Source organism: Mercenaria mercenaria, chromosome 1 (genome assembly GCF_021730395.1).
Source record: "Mercenaria mercenaria strain notata chromosome 1, MADL_Memer_1, whole genome shotgun sequence".
Classification (NCBI taxonomy): Eukaryota; Metazoa; Mollusca; class Bivalvia; order Venerida; family Veneridae; genus Mercenaria; species Mercenaria mercenaria.
Genome location: NC_069361.1, coordinates 44,768,482 through 44,784,868, shown reverse-complemented (window position 1 = coordinate 44,784,868; position 16,387 = coordinate 44,768,482). Strand labels below are relative to the sequence as shown.

General features: G+C 35.8%; 1 protein-coding gene across 1 annotated transcript; it reads left to right on the top strand.

The window, feature by feature from the left end:
• The first annotated feature begins 5,399 nt into the window (after positions 1–5,399).
• LOC123540336 (carboxylesterase 5A-like) lies at positions 5,400–9,243 on the top strand. The gene is made up of 2 exons (XM_045325286.2): positions 5,400–6,972; positions 8,261–9,243. The coding sequence occupies exons 1-2, from the start codon at positions 5,666–5,668 to the stop codon at positions 8,520–8,522; spliced, it is 1,569 nt and encodes a 522-aa protein (XP_045181221.2). The 5' UTR covers positions 5,400–5,665; the 3' UTR covers positions 8,523–9,243.
• Positions 9,244–16,387: the final 7,144 nt, after the last annotated feature.

Here is a 16,387-nt window from a genome sequence, read left to right as displayed (position 1 = left end):
TACAAGTTTATCACATCATTTGGAAGAGGAGTGCACATAATTGGTCATCCTATCTTCAAAATTAAAAGAGATCAGATGTCGTGCGCACGAGATAAGATGTTGTGTCCACGAGAAAAGATGTCGTGCGCACGAGACAAGATGTCGAGCGCTCGAGATAAGATGTCATGCGCACGACATCATTTATTAAAAAAAAATATTTGCATGTCCTAAACACTCCACCGTATTAATTTTCAAAAGATAAAAAATTTGAATTTAGCATAAAGAATAAATTGGGGATTTTTTCTCCAATACGACTTTCTGGGCTATTGGTATTTAGCGGAACGGAACAAGGTTTTTGGGCACACTATGCCGACGTTCTCTAGTAGCATTACCTTTAATATGACTAAAACCTTTCCATGCGGATTTACTTTTTAAATTGGGACGAATTTTCCTTACACCTTTTAATTAAAAAAAAACAACAAAAAAACATTTAACTGTTACGCTACTTGTTATTTAAATAGATCATTTTGAAATTTTAACTTTTGAAATTACCTCCCTTTCATATGAAATTAAGGTTTGACATCTCATTTGATATACCCAAAGAAATAATATTTATTTGTTAATTCATTGCTGTACATCAAAATCTGCATTAAAAATGCTACCAGTAGTTTAAATTACAATGTACATGCTTTATCTTTTTTGTTCTTTTGGTATTTTTTTAAAGCACAACAGATCTTTTCTGGTTTTAATACAAATGAACTATTTTTATATCTTAAAGAAAAATTAGTGAATACGCGCAAGTTATTTAACGTATGTACTGTGCCCCAACGATAACGTGATTTTTACAAACATGACTATAAACAGATTTAAATGTACCATTTTTGTAACTTGTCATTTTTTTTCTAAGTATGTGTTCTATTTAGTCATCTCTTCCAAGAGGTGATAACTTTTCTATCAACTTGTATTTAGAAGAGATTTTTTCACGAATTTTGATTTTACTTATTTAGAAACAAGCTGCTACACTTTGATGAGTAAAAACTTAAGAAATGTCTAATCTATTTATATTCCTGACATTCCGTAATAGGTCTTCGCACTTTATAACTTTAAATTTAGAAAAGAAAGTCATACTCAATCATCCATGGCAAGATTTGTAGCAGCAGGTCCTGTTAGCGGCACTAGATTTAATACAAAAACTATCAGCAGTTTGCGGGGAGTGTAATGTCCCGGCTCAATAACTGACGCGGTTATGAGCAATGTTATACCTGCTATTTATCATTTTTTAAAACGCACTAGGCTATATAAGTCTTCTCTTTACTACAAATAAACTCAACAAAAATATACCGTTCGCCTTGTAGCGATACACCCTGGCCACGAGAGGCCGTTTATTGTGATACACATTATATGAATATGTCAATACATTATACAAATTATACTGTAACTTCTGCACCAAATGTGACAAAATTTCTCATTATGGCTCTCTAAATTTTCCACCTCACCGGAAAACCTTCAGGAAAAAGCAGAGAATTTAGCTTTGAAAACCCGTGTCCAAAAAAAAAAACAAGAAGTTATGTGCCTTCCTCTGTGGTGTGTGTGGACTTCACACAAATATATATGTATATACATATGATAGTATTTAGAAATATTATGCAGTTTTAAACAGATATTAATATGCGAATATTGATATTTAGAGGTTTCTTCATATCGCAGTTAGATGAAATTCTAATCTTAAAATTTTAAACGTTTGAAAACTTCATGTATGTATGCTACTATATATTGAGGTGCACGCTAGAACTGACCAATTTTACATCGATTTACCTAATACCCGATTGAATAAATTTCCGAATTTGAGACTAAACAATGAACAATTGGCTACTTTTTTGATACCTCTTACTGTTCAAAGCGGTTTATTGAACCGTAACGCGGAAAAGTAAATAGTCTTCTCTTTACTCTACAAATAAACTCAACAAAAATATACCTTTCACTTTGTAGCGATGCACCCTGGATAGAACCTTTCAAAGTCAGAAAAATAGAAAAATGAGAAAAATGATCCCATTTGCGTACAGATGCGATAAACATGTTGTAACGACAAGGAATCTATGTATAGAATAAAATAGCCTCAAATCATCAACGCCGTTAAAAAAAGTATTTTTATACGACAGAAAACAACAAAACATTCAAAGTTTTGTATTTAGATCTAGAAATATTTAATCTTTTTTTCTAATGAATCTGCGACTTACATGTCCTTTGCAAAATCTGATTTCCACGATCCGTGCCTTTATAGACACCGGTCATTTTCATTATTGTTTGTTGCTACGGACGCGCCACCTGATCTTAAAGAATGAAGACCAACATTCAGGTCTGGGGCTACAGACTTAAAAAGCGATACAGTACATTCCCTTGCTCTGGTGTAACTTAACTTTTTGTCTTTATTCACCGCTGGCCTTGGTGAATGCGCCTCTGTTTGCGTGACACGTGCAACTGTGAAAATCTCTTGAAACCAGAATATCGAGGTTTGCTCTGCCCTGGCTTCTGCACGGGCGATCTTCTTTTCCTCCTTGAAATCTGCTGCGAGCGGGTTGCTTTGATACTCCTTGACAACCTACACACCTAAATCCAAAGAATCGTTATTCCTTATTGGCGATTATGAATTAAGCTCAAACCTGAAATGCTTGCTGACGCTCCGTTCAAATCCATCTCCATAACTTTCGTTCCTTCAGCGTGTTTGTTAATTTTGCGTTAAATTTAAACTGGTCTTCACAGCTTTTCATTTTGAAAACGTAACTATCATTATTCAAAATATCCTGTTGAATTTTGCACAACTGATTGTCCGCAATAGATTTTTGATGGCTCAGTAACTTTTCCTCGAATTTAGAGGACATGAATTCCGCTAAACGATCCATCATGGCGTGTTCCCAAGGTCCATCGCCATTTCGTCTATCGTAGCCATTTTGAACTTAAAACGTTTGCTACTATTGAGGTGCACTCTAGAACTGACCAATTTACATCGATTTACCTAATACTCGATTCAACTAATTTCTATTGGACGATTTTGAGACTAAACAATGAACAATTGACTACTTTTTCGAAAGCTCTCACTGAAGCGGTTTAATGAACCGTAACGTGCAGACATAACTTTTCCGCTATACTACGTAACGCGGAAAAGTAAAGAAAATATCGATTGAGCAAATGTATTCAAGTCAGTCCAACCATTGCTAGTGACCTGATCGGAGTAGCAAAATGAATCACTTATGCTTTTACATGATATTATTTTCCTCCGGAGTATTTTTCACGAATTCCCAGGATCCACAAATTAATGGCAAACTAGGTGTAATTGTTGGAAACCTAAAAATATATCTCTCTCGGGATTAAACTATACAAATGTAAAGGAATTTCTCGGCATTCCCTTTTCCAAACCGCCAGTTGGGGAGCTGCGATTCCGCAATCCAGAACCGATGGAATCTTTACCAAGTTCGCCGTTTTATGCCAAGAGGCATAGTGCCATATGCCAGCAGATTCCTTCCGTGGAGATTCCATTTATAACAGACCACAAAAGCGAGGACTGTTTATATCTTGACGTATATGTGCCAGACAGACCAGCTGATAGCCGTTTATTGTGATACACATTATATGAATATGTCAATACAACATACAAATTATACTGTAACTTCTGCACCAAATGTGACAAAATTTCTCATTATTGCTCTCTAAATTTTCCACCTCACTGGAAAACCTTCAGGAAAAAGCAGAGCATTTAGCTCTGAAAACCTGTGTCCAAAAAAACAACAACAAGAAGTTCTGTGCCTTCCTCAGTGGTGTGTGTGGACTTCACACAAATATATATGTATATACATATGATAGTATTTAGAAATATTATGCAGTTTTAAACAGATATTAACATGCGAATTTTGATATTTAGAGGTTTCTTCATATCGCAGTTAGATGAAATTCTAATCTTAAAATTTTAAACGTTTGAAAACTTCATGTATGTATGCTACTATATATTGAGGTGCACGCTAGAACTGACCAATTTTACATCGATTTACCTAATACCCGATTGAATAAATTTCCGAATTTGAGACTAAACAATGAACAATTGGCTACTTTTTTGATACCTCTTACTGTTCAAAGCGGTTTATTGAACCGTAACGCGGAAAAGTAAATAGTCTTCTCTTTACTCTACAAATAAACTCAACAAAAATGTACCTTTCACTTTATAGCGATGCACCCTGGATAGAACCTGTCAAAGTCAGAAAAATAGAAAAATGAGAAAAATGATCCCATTTGCGTACAGATGCGATAAACATGTTGTAACGACAAGGAATCTATGTATAGAATAAAATAGCCTCAAATCATCAACGCCGTTAAAAAAAGTATTTTATACGACAGAAAACAACAAAACATTCAAAGTTTTGTATTTAGATCTAGAAATATTTAATCTTTTTTTCTAATGAATCTGCGACTTACATGTCCTTTGCAAAATCAGATTTCCACGATCCGTGCCTTTATAGACACCGGTCATTTTCATTATTGTTTGTTGCTACGGACGCGCCACCTGATCTGAAAGAATGAAGACAAAAATTCAGGTCTGGGGCTACAGACTTAGAAAGCGATACAGTACATTCCCTTGGTCTGGTGTAACTTAACTTTTTGTCTTTATTCACCGCTGGCTTTGGTGAATGCGCCTCTGTTTGCGTGACACGTGCAACTGTGAAAATCTCTTGAAACCAGAATAACGAGGTTTGCTCTGCCCTGGCTTCTGCACGGGCGATCTTCTTTTCCTCCTTGAAATTTGCTGCGAGCGGGTTGCTTTGATACTCCTTGACAACCTACCCACCTAAATCCGAAGAATCGTTATTCCTTATTGGCGATTATGAATTAAGCTCAAACCTGAAATGCTTGCTGACGCTCCGTTCAAATCCATCTCCATAACTTTCGTGTCTGCGTCCTTCAGCGTGTTTGTTAATTTTGCGTTAAATTTAAACTGGTCTTCACAGCTTTTCATTTTAAAAACGTAACTATCATTATTCAAAATATCCTGTTGAATTTTGCACAACTGATTGTCCGCAATAGATTTTTGATGGCTCAGTAACTTTTCCTCGAATTTAGAGGACATGAATTCCGCTAAACGATCCATCATGGCGTGTTCCTAAGGTCCATCGCCATTTCGTCTATCGTAGCCATTTTGAACTTAAACGTTTGCTACTATTGAGGTGCACTCTAGAACTGACCAATTTACATCGATTTACCTAATACTCGATTCAACTAATTTCTATTGGACGAATTTGAGACTAAACAATGAACAATTGACTACTTTTTCGAAAGCTCTCACTGAAGCGGTTTAATGAACCGTAACGTGCAGACATAATTTTTCCGCTATACTACGTAACGCGGAAAAGTAAAGAAAATATCGATTGAGCAAATGTATTCAAGTCAGTCCAACCATTGCTAGTGACCTGATCGGAGTAGAAAAATGAATCACTTGTGCTTTTACATGATATTATTTTTCTCCGGAGTATTTTTCGCGAATTCCTAGGATCCACAAATTAATGGCAAACTAGGTGTAATTGTTGGAAACCTAAAAAATATATCTCTCTCAGGATTAAACTATACAAATGTAAAGGAATTTCTCGGCATTCCCTTTGCCAAACCGCCAGTTGGGGAGCTGCGATTTCGCAATCCAGAACCGATGGAATCTTTACCAAGTTCGCCGTTTTATGCCAAGAGGCATAGTGCCATATGCCAGCAGATTCCTTCCGTGGAGATTCCATTTATAACAGACCACAAAAGCGAGGACTGTTTATATCTTAACGTATATGTGCCAGACAGACCAGCTGATAGCACATCTGGACATGCTGTAATGATTTGGGTATACGGAGGTGGGTTTCAACAGGGGTGTGCAAACATGTATGATTTTTCTACCCTCTCTGTAGCGAGTAATATAATTGTAGTTACTATCAACTATAGGGTCGGCGTATTTGGGTTTCTCAGCACTGGAGATGAAAATGCGCATGGTAATTATGGTCTTTGGGACCAACACTTGGCTTTCAAATGGGTCCATGACAACATTGTGGACTTTGGAGGAGATAATCAAAGAGTTACAATAGCTGGTGAATCTGCGGGTGCTATGAGTGTTATTCAACATGGTCTTATTCTTGGTAATCGGGGATATTTCAAGAGGATCATTGCCCAAAGTGGAAGTACGTCTTCGCCTTTTATGGACATGGACAGAGATGGATTCAAAGATGTACAAGCCGTAGCTCACGACTTGGGATGTAAAACTGCCCCAATAGATGTTTCAATGCAGTGCTTAAGGGAGAAAAGTGTAGAAGATTACCTAAGTGTATTGAAAGAACTTGGGAATAAAGTTTTCTTCGGTCCAAGAGTAGATGAGAAGCTTATAAAAATCAACCCTCGGAAAATTGCAAAGATGTCTGAAAGTCGACATTTAGATGAAGTCGAATTTTTCCGCACATTGGATATTTTGAGTGGTTTTAACGCAAACGAAGGGGCATCTATGTGGCATTATATGACGGATAAAACTGAATTAGAAACCATGCAGCCTACGCGTGAACAATTGAGAAATGAGCTCTTGCCACAACTGATGAAATTTATTTATGAGAAAGTTTTTGCAGACGTACTCATGCAGCTAGTAGAAGCTCAATACACGGACTGGACAAATCCTAAAGACTACAAATCCATTCGCTTACAGATTGAAAAACTTATAGGTGATGCGACTTTCGGTGTGCCGGCCGTAGAGATGGCCCGTCTTCATAATGTGTCGTCTGTTTCGAGAAACTTCATGTACCACTTCGCGCCAAGACCATCTTACCAGCCTTTACCTTCACCAAGCTGGTTACAAGGAGCAGGTCATGCTGATGAGATTCCATTTGTTATGGGAGCATTTGGTTTACTTGGTGTTGGTAACGAGAATGCTTGGGAGAACGAACTTATCATCAAAATGATGACATATTGGTCAAATTTCGTCAAATCTGGGTAAATGTTACGGGTTTTTTTTTTACAATATTAACATGTTGTATGTATTTTGTGCTGAAAGATACAACAACCTTTATTTTCGTATAAACATATTTGGTTTTATAATATCATTTCCTTGAGATCGCACTTGAGTCATTCACAAAAATATAAACAAAATGACTTCATTTAAGAAAGTCAAAACCTGCAACGAATTTTATATTAAAACAGGCCATCCGAATAACTCTATACCTTTAGAAATACTTCATTTTTTTTTCAGACAGAAGGAACACTAAAAATGAATCGACACTATTACATTTTTTTTCGGAAGGCGAATTTCAATTTTATTGGGCCGTCTTTCTATCGTTGTTACAGGTTAGAAATATTGACAGTCTGGCATCTATTGTAATTTTCTGACACTCATTGAAAGAAACTAACTTTCAAGCAAGATGGTGTTAAAATTTTGCCTTGTCAGTGTACTTACTGAAGCGGTTTATACCTCTCTAAGCTCATTATTATAACAACACTCAATCCTTATTTGAATATATACCATTTCAATCTCAGGGAAACAGATTTAAGGATAACATGGTGTAATAGCCATATTTCATATCTTGTGACTGGATAGTAATATTTAAATGAAATTTGGTCACTTTAAAGACATTCAAAATTAAAGACATTTCACCGAGAGATTTATCGAAGTTTATCATTTTTGGGGGAGATAATCGGTATTGAAGTTAACATTGATGCCTATGGGAAATATATAATTTCTTTGATTATGAGAATCTGAGCTTGAGTTTCGAGAAAATTTTGCGGTAGAAAGCTGTATTATATGGTTCTAATACAAATATCAAAAAGAAATCTAAAGTTCTCCGTAGGGAAAAGGAGAAATTGATTTGTTTCTAGTTTTCAGGGGAGATAACTCATGAAAAACCAAAATTATCAGGGGAGGTAATCTAAAGGAAATTTTTGAGAACTTCTGTCTCTATATAACTTGTCAATACGCACCTTATTTTTGTCGTTTGGCATTTTCAATCTTACATGATCCAGTTGTAATTACACTTTAGGTGAAATTGAGGCCTATTACGGGTAGTCATCCTTAATACGGTATCTATTATCGACAATAGAACTTCACTGATTTTTTTTGGTGAAATTCGATTCAAAATGATACAGAAAGAAGTTCTTTCATTAATTTGTTTAACTCTATAATCTGCGTGATGTCACTTTTTGTGCTATTTGTTTTATTTTAATCTAGTTAAACCTTTTTTAGTTAAACCAGTCAAATTAGTATTTTTTTCTGCTTTCAATATTGCAGCGACCCTAACAAGCCTGAATTCGTTTACCCGTCCTGGCCGCAGTACAGTACGGACAACGGAGATTATCTTGTGCTGGACAAATCCATGTCTAATGAATCTACCAAACAACATTTCTATGCGGAAGAGGCTAACTTCTGGCTGGAAGTATTTCCGGATATTGTTGATGTTGTACACGACAAGAAAGATTGTGGGAATGAAACCTTCACAAGTGCTGTTTCGTTGGTTTTGGCGCTGATTTCATCGTCTGCAACCTTTCTTTAAAGCTGTGATGTCAAACATGTTGAACACTGCATTCAGTTGATTATTACGTGTTGAAGTGTTGAACTGCATCCCTCTTTTTTATCTTTTCAATTAAAAAAAAAAGGAATGATATTGAATAAATATCGATAACAGAACAGAACAGAACAGAACAGAAAAAAACATTCAAGAGAGACATTGAAAAATCCACAAAAAATATGCAAATTACTCATGACATATATGCATGTATAGCTTTAATGTAATGTTTTTCATTTTGTACACATGTAATGTAATGGCTAGGTTTTGTATTTTATTTCCGGTATTTCTATCAGAAGTTTAAGATTTCAAAAATTATAGAAGAAAAACTGTACATTACGAGATTGTCACATTTTCAGTAGTTTGAGAGTTGAACATGTATCTAAATGAACAGGAAGTTAAATAATGTGTCTGCTGTGTGTTTCCTGTATAATCCTTTATAAACTCAGTATACACTGTGATCAAGGGAGCAGCTCAGGTGACGGGCTAGGGGACATGGTCCCGCACTCATGAGCTGAAACTTAATAATCATTGTTAAAAGCTAGCCTGAAGTACATTTATAACTAAGAAATTGTGTTTATAGAGTTGTAAACAGAACGGTTTTAAAAGGCTAATTGAACATTGATTATATCTTTGAAATTCGACTGAACATTTATAAGTAACTGTGCATTGCTCTTCGTAGGAAATAAAAATGTTAGAACTGTCATAATGGTGTTGTGTTTTAAAGACAAACTTCAGGTACACCGGCCAGGCCACTATACTACGTTACACCCCCCCCCCCCCCCCCCCCATCCGCTTCATAGAACGTGTGAAAAATTATATTAATCATATTCAAACTATTTGACTACGGCTTAAAGAGATATTTTTCCTGACTTACACTATGAAATAAGAAAATAAGACTGGTAGTAAAACATTTGTAAAACATTGAGTACCAGACATAAATATTATTTCATTTAATATTGTTGAATGCGTAAAAGTAAAGAACTACCAGTAATAAAATAGCATATCCGGGCTAGTTCATATAATAGCAGACAGAAAATAACCCTTATGTTTCCTAATTGAAATGACATTTTAAAATATATGTAAAATAATAGATGTGACACTCAACATACAACAACTGCTTCAATATTAAAGATGATTTACTTAGCTAAATGTATCAAAACAGTAGAGTTACTTTTAGCCTGTGTAAAACTGCAAGAAAACATTTTATCTTTAATGGGGTTTAACGCTATTTCACAAGAACATTTAAGTTAAAGTATAATCTCTGATAAAGACATCTCAGAGGAGCGGATACCTCTCTATAAAGAAAGTACTAATTTATTTTTGGTCAATTGTGAAGCAAGTTCTAAAACTTATACTAATCACTCTCGACAACTCTCGACAACTCATTCCTGATGGAATCCACGTCACGAAGATATGAGAGAAGAGAAGCCAGTTTCCAATTTAATGCTGAGCGCCAAGCAAGGGAGCTACTAGTACAATTTTTTACGTCTTTGGTACGACGCGGCCGGGGATCGAACACACGACTTCGCGCACTCAAAGCGGACGCTCTACCACTAAGCTATCGAGGCGGTTAAATCAACTTCTCAAGAGGAACAGCCTCTGTACAACAAATACATTTCCGTCTTCCCAGTCGTGTTCGCTCTAGAAGTTGCATTGAGCATACGGTGCAATGAAAAATATTTTGATGATTTAATAGGTTTAATCATATATATATATATATATATATACACACGGTGTTAAGTTAACATATGCAGTGTTGCTGGATTCCTTACTCGAATCCTACCAGTATTAACATACATGTATAGCAGCTACTGTACATGTAATTCTTATATTCTTTGCAAGTGACTGAAAGAAGTTTCCCGCATGAATGGGAGGTGGACGACGAATGTGCTTAGACGTGATAAATAAATCACCATGTAGAGAATATGTCTCGACTAGGATGTCAACATACAACTTATTTTGTTTTTTCCTGTTGCGCTAAGTAGATGGCAGATACGTATTATAACCAGAAGGTCAACCTATAGCTTCCTGATTTTAAGTATTTTGTTTTTTTCCCGCTGAGCCAAGTAGATGGCAGAGATGTACTGTAACAATAAAACATATCTTTTTTTTCCAGTTCATTTAAAACGGATATGGCATTCCTTCTTTTGTTACATGTTCTCTTATATAAGTGTGAAAAAAATAATTCAGAAAAAAAGCTTGTACGCCTTTAATTAAGTATGTGTGGTTTATATGGCGTAAACACATATTCTAGCATAAAACTGCTGTTCTTGCCACTTTTCGGGGGTGTTTTAACAGGAGAGAAAACGTGTGTTAACAGAGAGATTCTCGCGCTCGCGTGCTGTTATAACACCTTTTTATATATGCGCGATCTTAGGCAAAGTTAAACGTCATTCGGCCCCAAAACGGATAATTCAAAACAAAATGACGTCAACGTAAAACAACAACTTAGACATTCCCGCGCATTTCGTAGAAATTTAATGACGTTGAGTGAGATTCTATTCATTTTTCAGTTTGTACGCGTTTTATGCTAGAATAGCGTTAACGCATGTTCGTTTCGTGTTATAACATCTGCAGAATCCCTCGGGATACGTTGATACCCTCGCCCTAAAATCAGCTTACCATTGCTAAGAATGTTTCTGCATACCTTCAGGAATTAATCATTTCATATGCAGCATGTATAAGTTATTTTAGAACGAAAAGCTGCTGTGTATGTACCACTATATTATCACTGCCATTGGGGTCATTTCTGTAAACCGCAAATCTCTATTTACTAGGTAATCAGGCTCCAGTTGAATACTCTCCCCCCCCCCCCCCCCCCCCCCCCCCCCCCCCCCCCCCCCCCGTAGAAGCTATGTATTTTCTTAAACACATAAAGACTTTTTTTTATAAATTGGAACATCAACCCGATGATCCTTTTTAATGTGAAGTCACTGAGTATATTGTAAAACAGAGGGTGTGGTAAATCTATTTAACTCTTTTTCATTTCATCATCCGAAAATTGTTTTGCTTTACGTCATTTTCGAAAATTTACGTAGAACAATACACCTTGTGTGAATCTTCCTCTTGCGTTTATCTGAGCGCACTTTCATTTTTGTCTAAGAATGTTTAATCTTATGCGCTGTTTTAATTTTTGTCGTCTGTTAAAGTTTATACGTGCGCTGCTAATAACATTTTTATTGACTATTCGTAATAAAATGATATATATCATAATAATGTATATTTATTGTGTAATTTATCGGAAAACTTATTGTTAAATTTTGTGTAAAAGTCATGATATCCTGCACGGTGACGGTGACATTGTCAGATCACTAACGTATTTAAAACCCTTAGCCTGCTGGCGGCGATTGGTTTTGCCTTTGCGACCAGTGCAGACCAAGATCAGCCTGCACATCCGTGCAGGCTGATCATGGTCTGCACTGTTCGCTATTCAGTCAGTAAATTTTCAGTAAACACCCCTTCGAATACTAAATGGTACTGCCCAAACTGAATGATGGAACAGTCCATTATAGAAATTTAGCAGGCTAAGGGTTAAAGCTGCCTCTGTATTCTTTGAGCTAATATCACTAAATTATGTTTAAGGTTGAATGTGCCCCAAATTTCTTTGCCGAATTTCGTTCTGAAATTTATACTGTACAAAATCCAGGATATATGCGATTGAACTATCACATTACAATCTATTCAATCAAAATGAATCTTTATTATGATAAATTAAAACTGCAGGACAAAGGAAAATATATGTAAGTCGTTGCACATCCACAATTGCCTTGATCAAAACGAGATACTTCAACTAATGCGCATTTTAAATGATCATTAGGGATTCATAATGAGCAGGCAACAAACTATTATTTTGATCTTTCATCTCGACAAATTCAGGTTTAAGAATAATGAGAAATTGATATTTTCCATCAATTTAAAAAGTTTATATGGACATTTCTTAACATGATCTGACAGAACTTACAACCTGTCGCAATTAGCTTACATAATAATACCATTAAAAAATCGATCTTAAAAAGTAAAAGTTTAGTTAAAAGACGTTGGAGTATGGGTTGTAAAAATTTGAAAACTAAAGATTTTCGACGGGGTTATAGATTTATTCCAACTGATGTACCCGCCCCGCACCCCCATCCCTACATGCACACCTATAACGTCCCCTACAGTTCCCGATGCTAACTTTAAAAAGATATTTAATCTCTGTTCCTTCACTATTAAGGTCTTCAAAGCATCATTCGGCCCACTTTGCCTCATCACCGATATTTGTCTCCATGCTGGCTGTTGCCGAGCAACTATCGGACTTAATGTTGCATTCCTTATCGTCTTTTGTATGAAACCCACTTTTTGAACATAACTTGTATATAGTCTCTACAGCAACAATTTGCTTTTTTGAGGTCAGGTTTTCGCAAATGGTCAGCGTACATTGTGTGGCTGACTGAAAGGGAGTTTGTCCAACGCCTGAATAGAGGGAGTTGTTGTAAACAGCATCCACTTCTGCTGCAATATGGGTCTCTGGGCACCCTTTCCACTTGTTTACTAGTAGCTTCTTAAGCTGTTGTAAACGTTCTGACATGTCGCTTCTATTTTCACTAATTATTGTATTTCTCAGTGTTTTTTGTTCCTATTGATAATTTCTCTGGCTGATGGTGGCTTTATATTCCCACCAGCTAGAGTTTTTGTGAGGCTTGATGCTGCTATAGGGGTCTGTGTAAGGGTAACATTAATACCTACATTGGCTGTAGCAGCTTTATGACTCGTGGTATACCCAGTGTTAACCTCCTTATATAGGTTTAACATGTCTGATTTATACTGGCAACTGTCACAGAACACAGATTCTCTCAAAAACGATGCCCCATTGCTTCTCTCTATGCGAATCAAAGGCCAAGTCACCACGACAACTTGGGCAACTCTCGCGATGCTGCTGGGTCACACAATTGATCATTTCCCAAAGTTTTCCAACATGAAATAGCTTGTTGCAGTCAGTGGTGGTGCTAAAATACATGATAAACACTCTGCTGTACTGCTTAAATGATGTGTTAGAATGGTCAGATAGTGTACTGGGCCTTAAGACTGTTTAACTGAAATTATAAAGTGAATGCATTGTTGCAGTTGTCTCCCCTGGATTGTACTGAAATGCACACAGTGCTTCTCAAGTCATTTAAAACCAAGAAAAATTATCAAAACACCATTGGAAATTTATAAAATGTTGACAGAATGGTAAATAAGCATTTTTGGTTTTGGTAGGTTCAGCATGTTTTTGAGTGTAAATAAGTGAATGAAATCTACCTTTATATTGAGAAATATGATTTTTGGCAACAAAGAAATATCTGTTGAATATGATTTAAAACTGTCTTATTTCTTGAATTGAAGTTCTAATCCATGATTAATGGAGGAAAAAATATTGAAAGGTGCATTTTGTTTGAGAAATATGCTTGTTTTAGAGATATAGTATTTTCATGAAAAGTAACAAAAATTAACTGCCGGACTGAGGGTTACCGACTCCTGGGTAGGTGGCATCAAAAGTTTAAATGTTAGAAAAGGGCCATAACCCAAACATTACAATGTAAGTCTATGGGAAAATAATAATCCCCTTTGACCTAAAGCAGTACATTGTATTTTTGCCACACGTAAAGAGCGCATGCGCATTAAAATCAAAACATCATGTAAAACATCATGGCAACCAATAGTATTGTAAATCCGTCTATAGACTGTATGCAACTCATTAATTTTGTCAAAAAGTTTGTTCCTTCTAAAACTTTACGAGAGATATGTTCATGGAACTTTGTTTACAGATGGTGAACAATTTGAAGAATTAACAGGTCCTTTTCTTCGGTTGCAATGTTTGAAGAATATGCAGGCCAATTCAATGTTTTGGCTACATCTACAATTTTGGGTACCATAGCAACTAAAATGTATTCCTGTAGGGGGCAACAATCTCACTTAATTTACTTTTTACTGTAGTCAGATTAATTGCATTTTAACTGTTAAATGCATAGATCCGATTTTTCTGATAAGGAACGAAAAAACCTGTCAGATCACGTGCTAAATGAATCATTAAATAATTATACCTTAGATTACATAAATTCTATGAAGAAAAGTGGTGAAATAGAGCTGATAAATGTCGTGCTAATAAGATCTTTATGGATACGAAAGTCGTAGGATTTCATAAATTTGTTTAGTTTGGAAAATAACTTGTGTCCAGGTGTCACGCTGTACTACCCAGAATAAATTTGCATACCCGAGGTAAATAGTCATAAGTATCTGTCATATAAAGTGAAATTAAATTGGTATTAGCCCACGTAAAAAAAAACAGCCGGGAGCAGTCAAGACACGATCCCCCTCTCCTGTACACACACGTACACACGTACACACACGCATGCACACAAACGCACGCACGCACGCACATTATGCCCCCACAAAGTTCGAAGATCTGGTTTTCCACAATTCCTGTATAATTCATGTCTTTTACCACACAGTATGTTACGTATACTAAGAATAGAAATTTAAAATCATTATGTAATAGGACCATAAGTGTGTTAACCTGGCTGTAGCTAATTATGTTACCCTGCTTAACCCTTAGCCTGCTAAATTTCTAAAATGGACTGGTCCATCATTCAATTTGGGCAATATCATTTATTATTCCAAGGGGTGTTCACTGAAAATTTGCTGACTGAATAGCGAACAGTGCAGGCTGATCTTGGTCTGCACTGGTCGCAAAGGCAGAATAACTTGCCGCCAGCAGGCTAAGGGTTAAATATAGTTACTTTTATTATAATCATCATCATTATTATATTGTTCTGCATATCTGACTTTTACGGCATTCAAATGGTTTGTTCTGCAGAAAACAATATATTTCCCTTTTCTATAAAATGTTGATATATTTGCCTCAATGAACAAAAAAAAAAAAAAATCAAACCCACAAACATTTATTTTATAAAAATTCGTAAACAGCTAGACTTGGCTAAAATCATTATATTCCTATTTAGCACAAACCACATATAACATTTAGAGTTTTTAACTGGTAGGTTGAAATGGCATCATAATTAAATTTGGATATCTTGGACAAACAGCTTCTCATTCTTTAAATCAACTCATGTCTGAAATCTAGTAAACTGCATTCAAGCTAACAGTGGCCTTGTAGGTACAAAGTTTTGCAAGAAAAGAAGGACCTTTTGTCAGTGAATTTGTTAATCAGTAAAACTTGGACAGTATGGCATATATTTAACTGAGGTAACAGAGACAGGTTTGAAATCTAATTGTTTCGTGTGTTTGCAAGCATTTGTGTGCAATCTCAGCAAATAGTTCTAAAATTTATCTATTCTTAGACATAACGTTTCAAAGATCAGTTGAGGAAAAATGATTCTAAAAATGTGTATTGTGTTTTGTTTGTTTGCATGCGTTAGTACAGAATCATGTAAAGCATTTCGAATAAAACAGGAGCACTTAAATAAACGTCTTACAGGACATAAAATAACGGAACTGATGGTAAAAGGACATCATGAATGCGTTCGTGAGTGTTTTTATCTGTCTATGTGCAAAAGTACCGATTACTATAAAGGTGAATGCACAGGAGTCTGAAATTCTATCAATAAGACCATAGAAGTCTATCTTTACAAAAAATATCCCCTAAATATATAAGTTTATTTTATATATATAGGGGGTATTTTTTGTAAAGATAGACTTCTATGGTCTTATTGATAGAATTTCAGACTCCTGTGGTGAATGTAAACTGAATGACGCCGACAGTAAATCTGCCGAGACGACGGAATTCGAGAACAAGCTAGGAGCCATATACTCCGACATCACAGAGTGGCCAAGTGTGAGTTTCTTAGATATTTTGAAAAATGTCGATGATT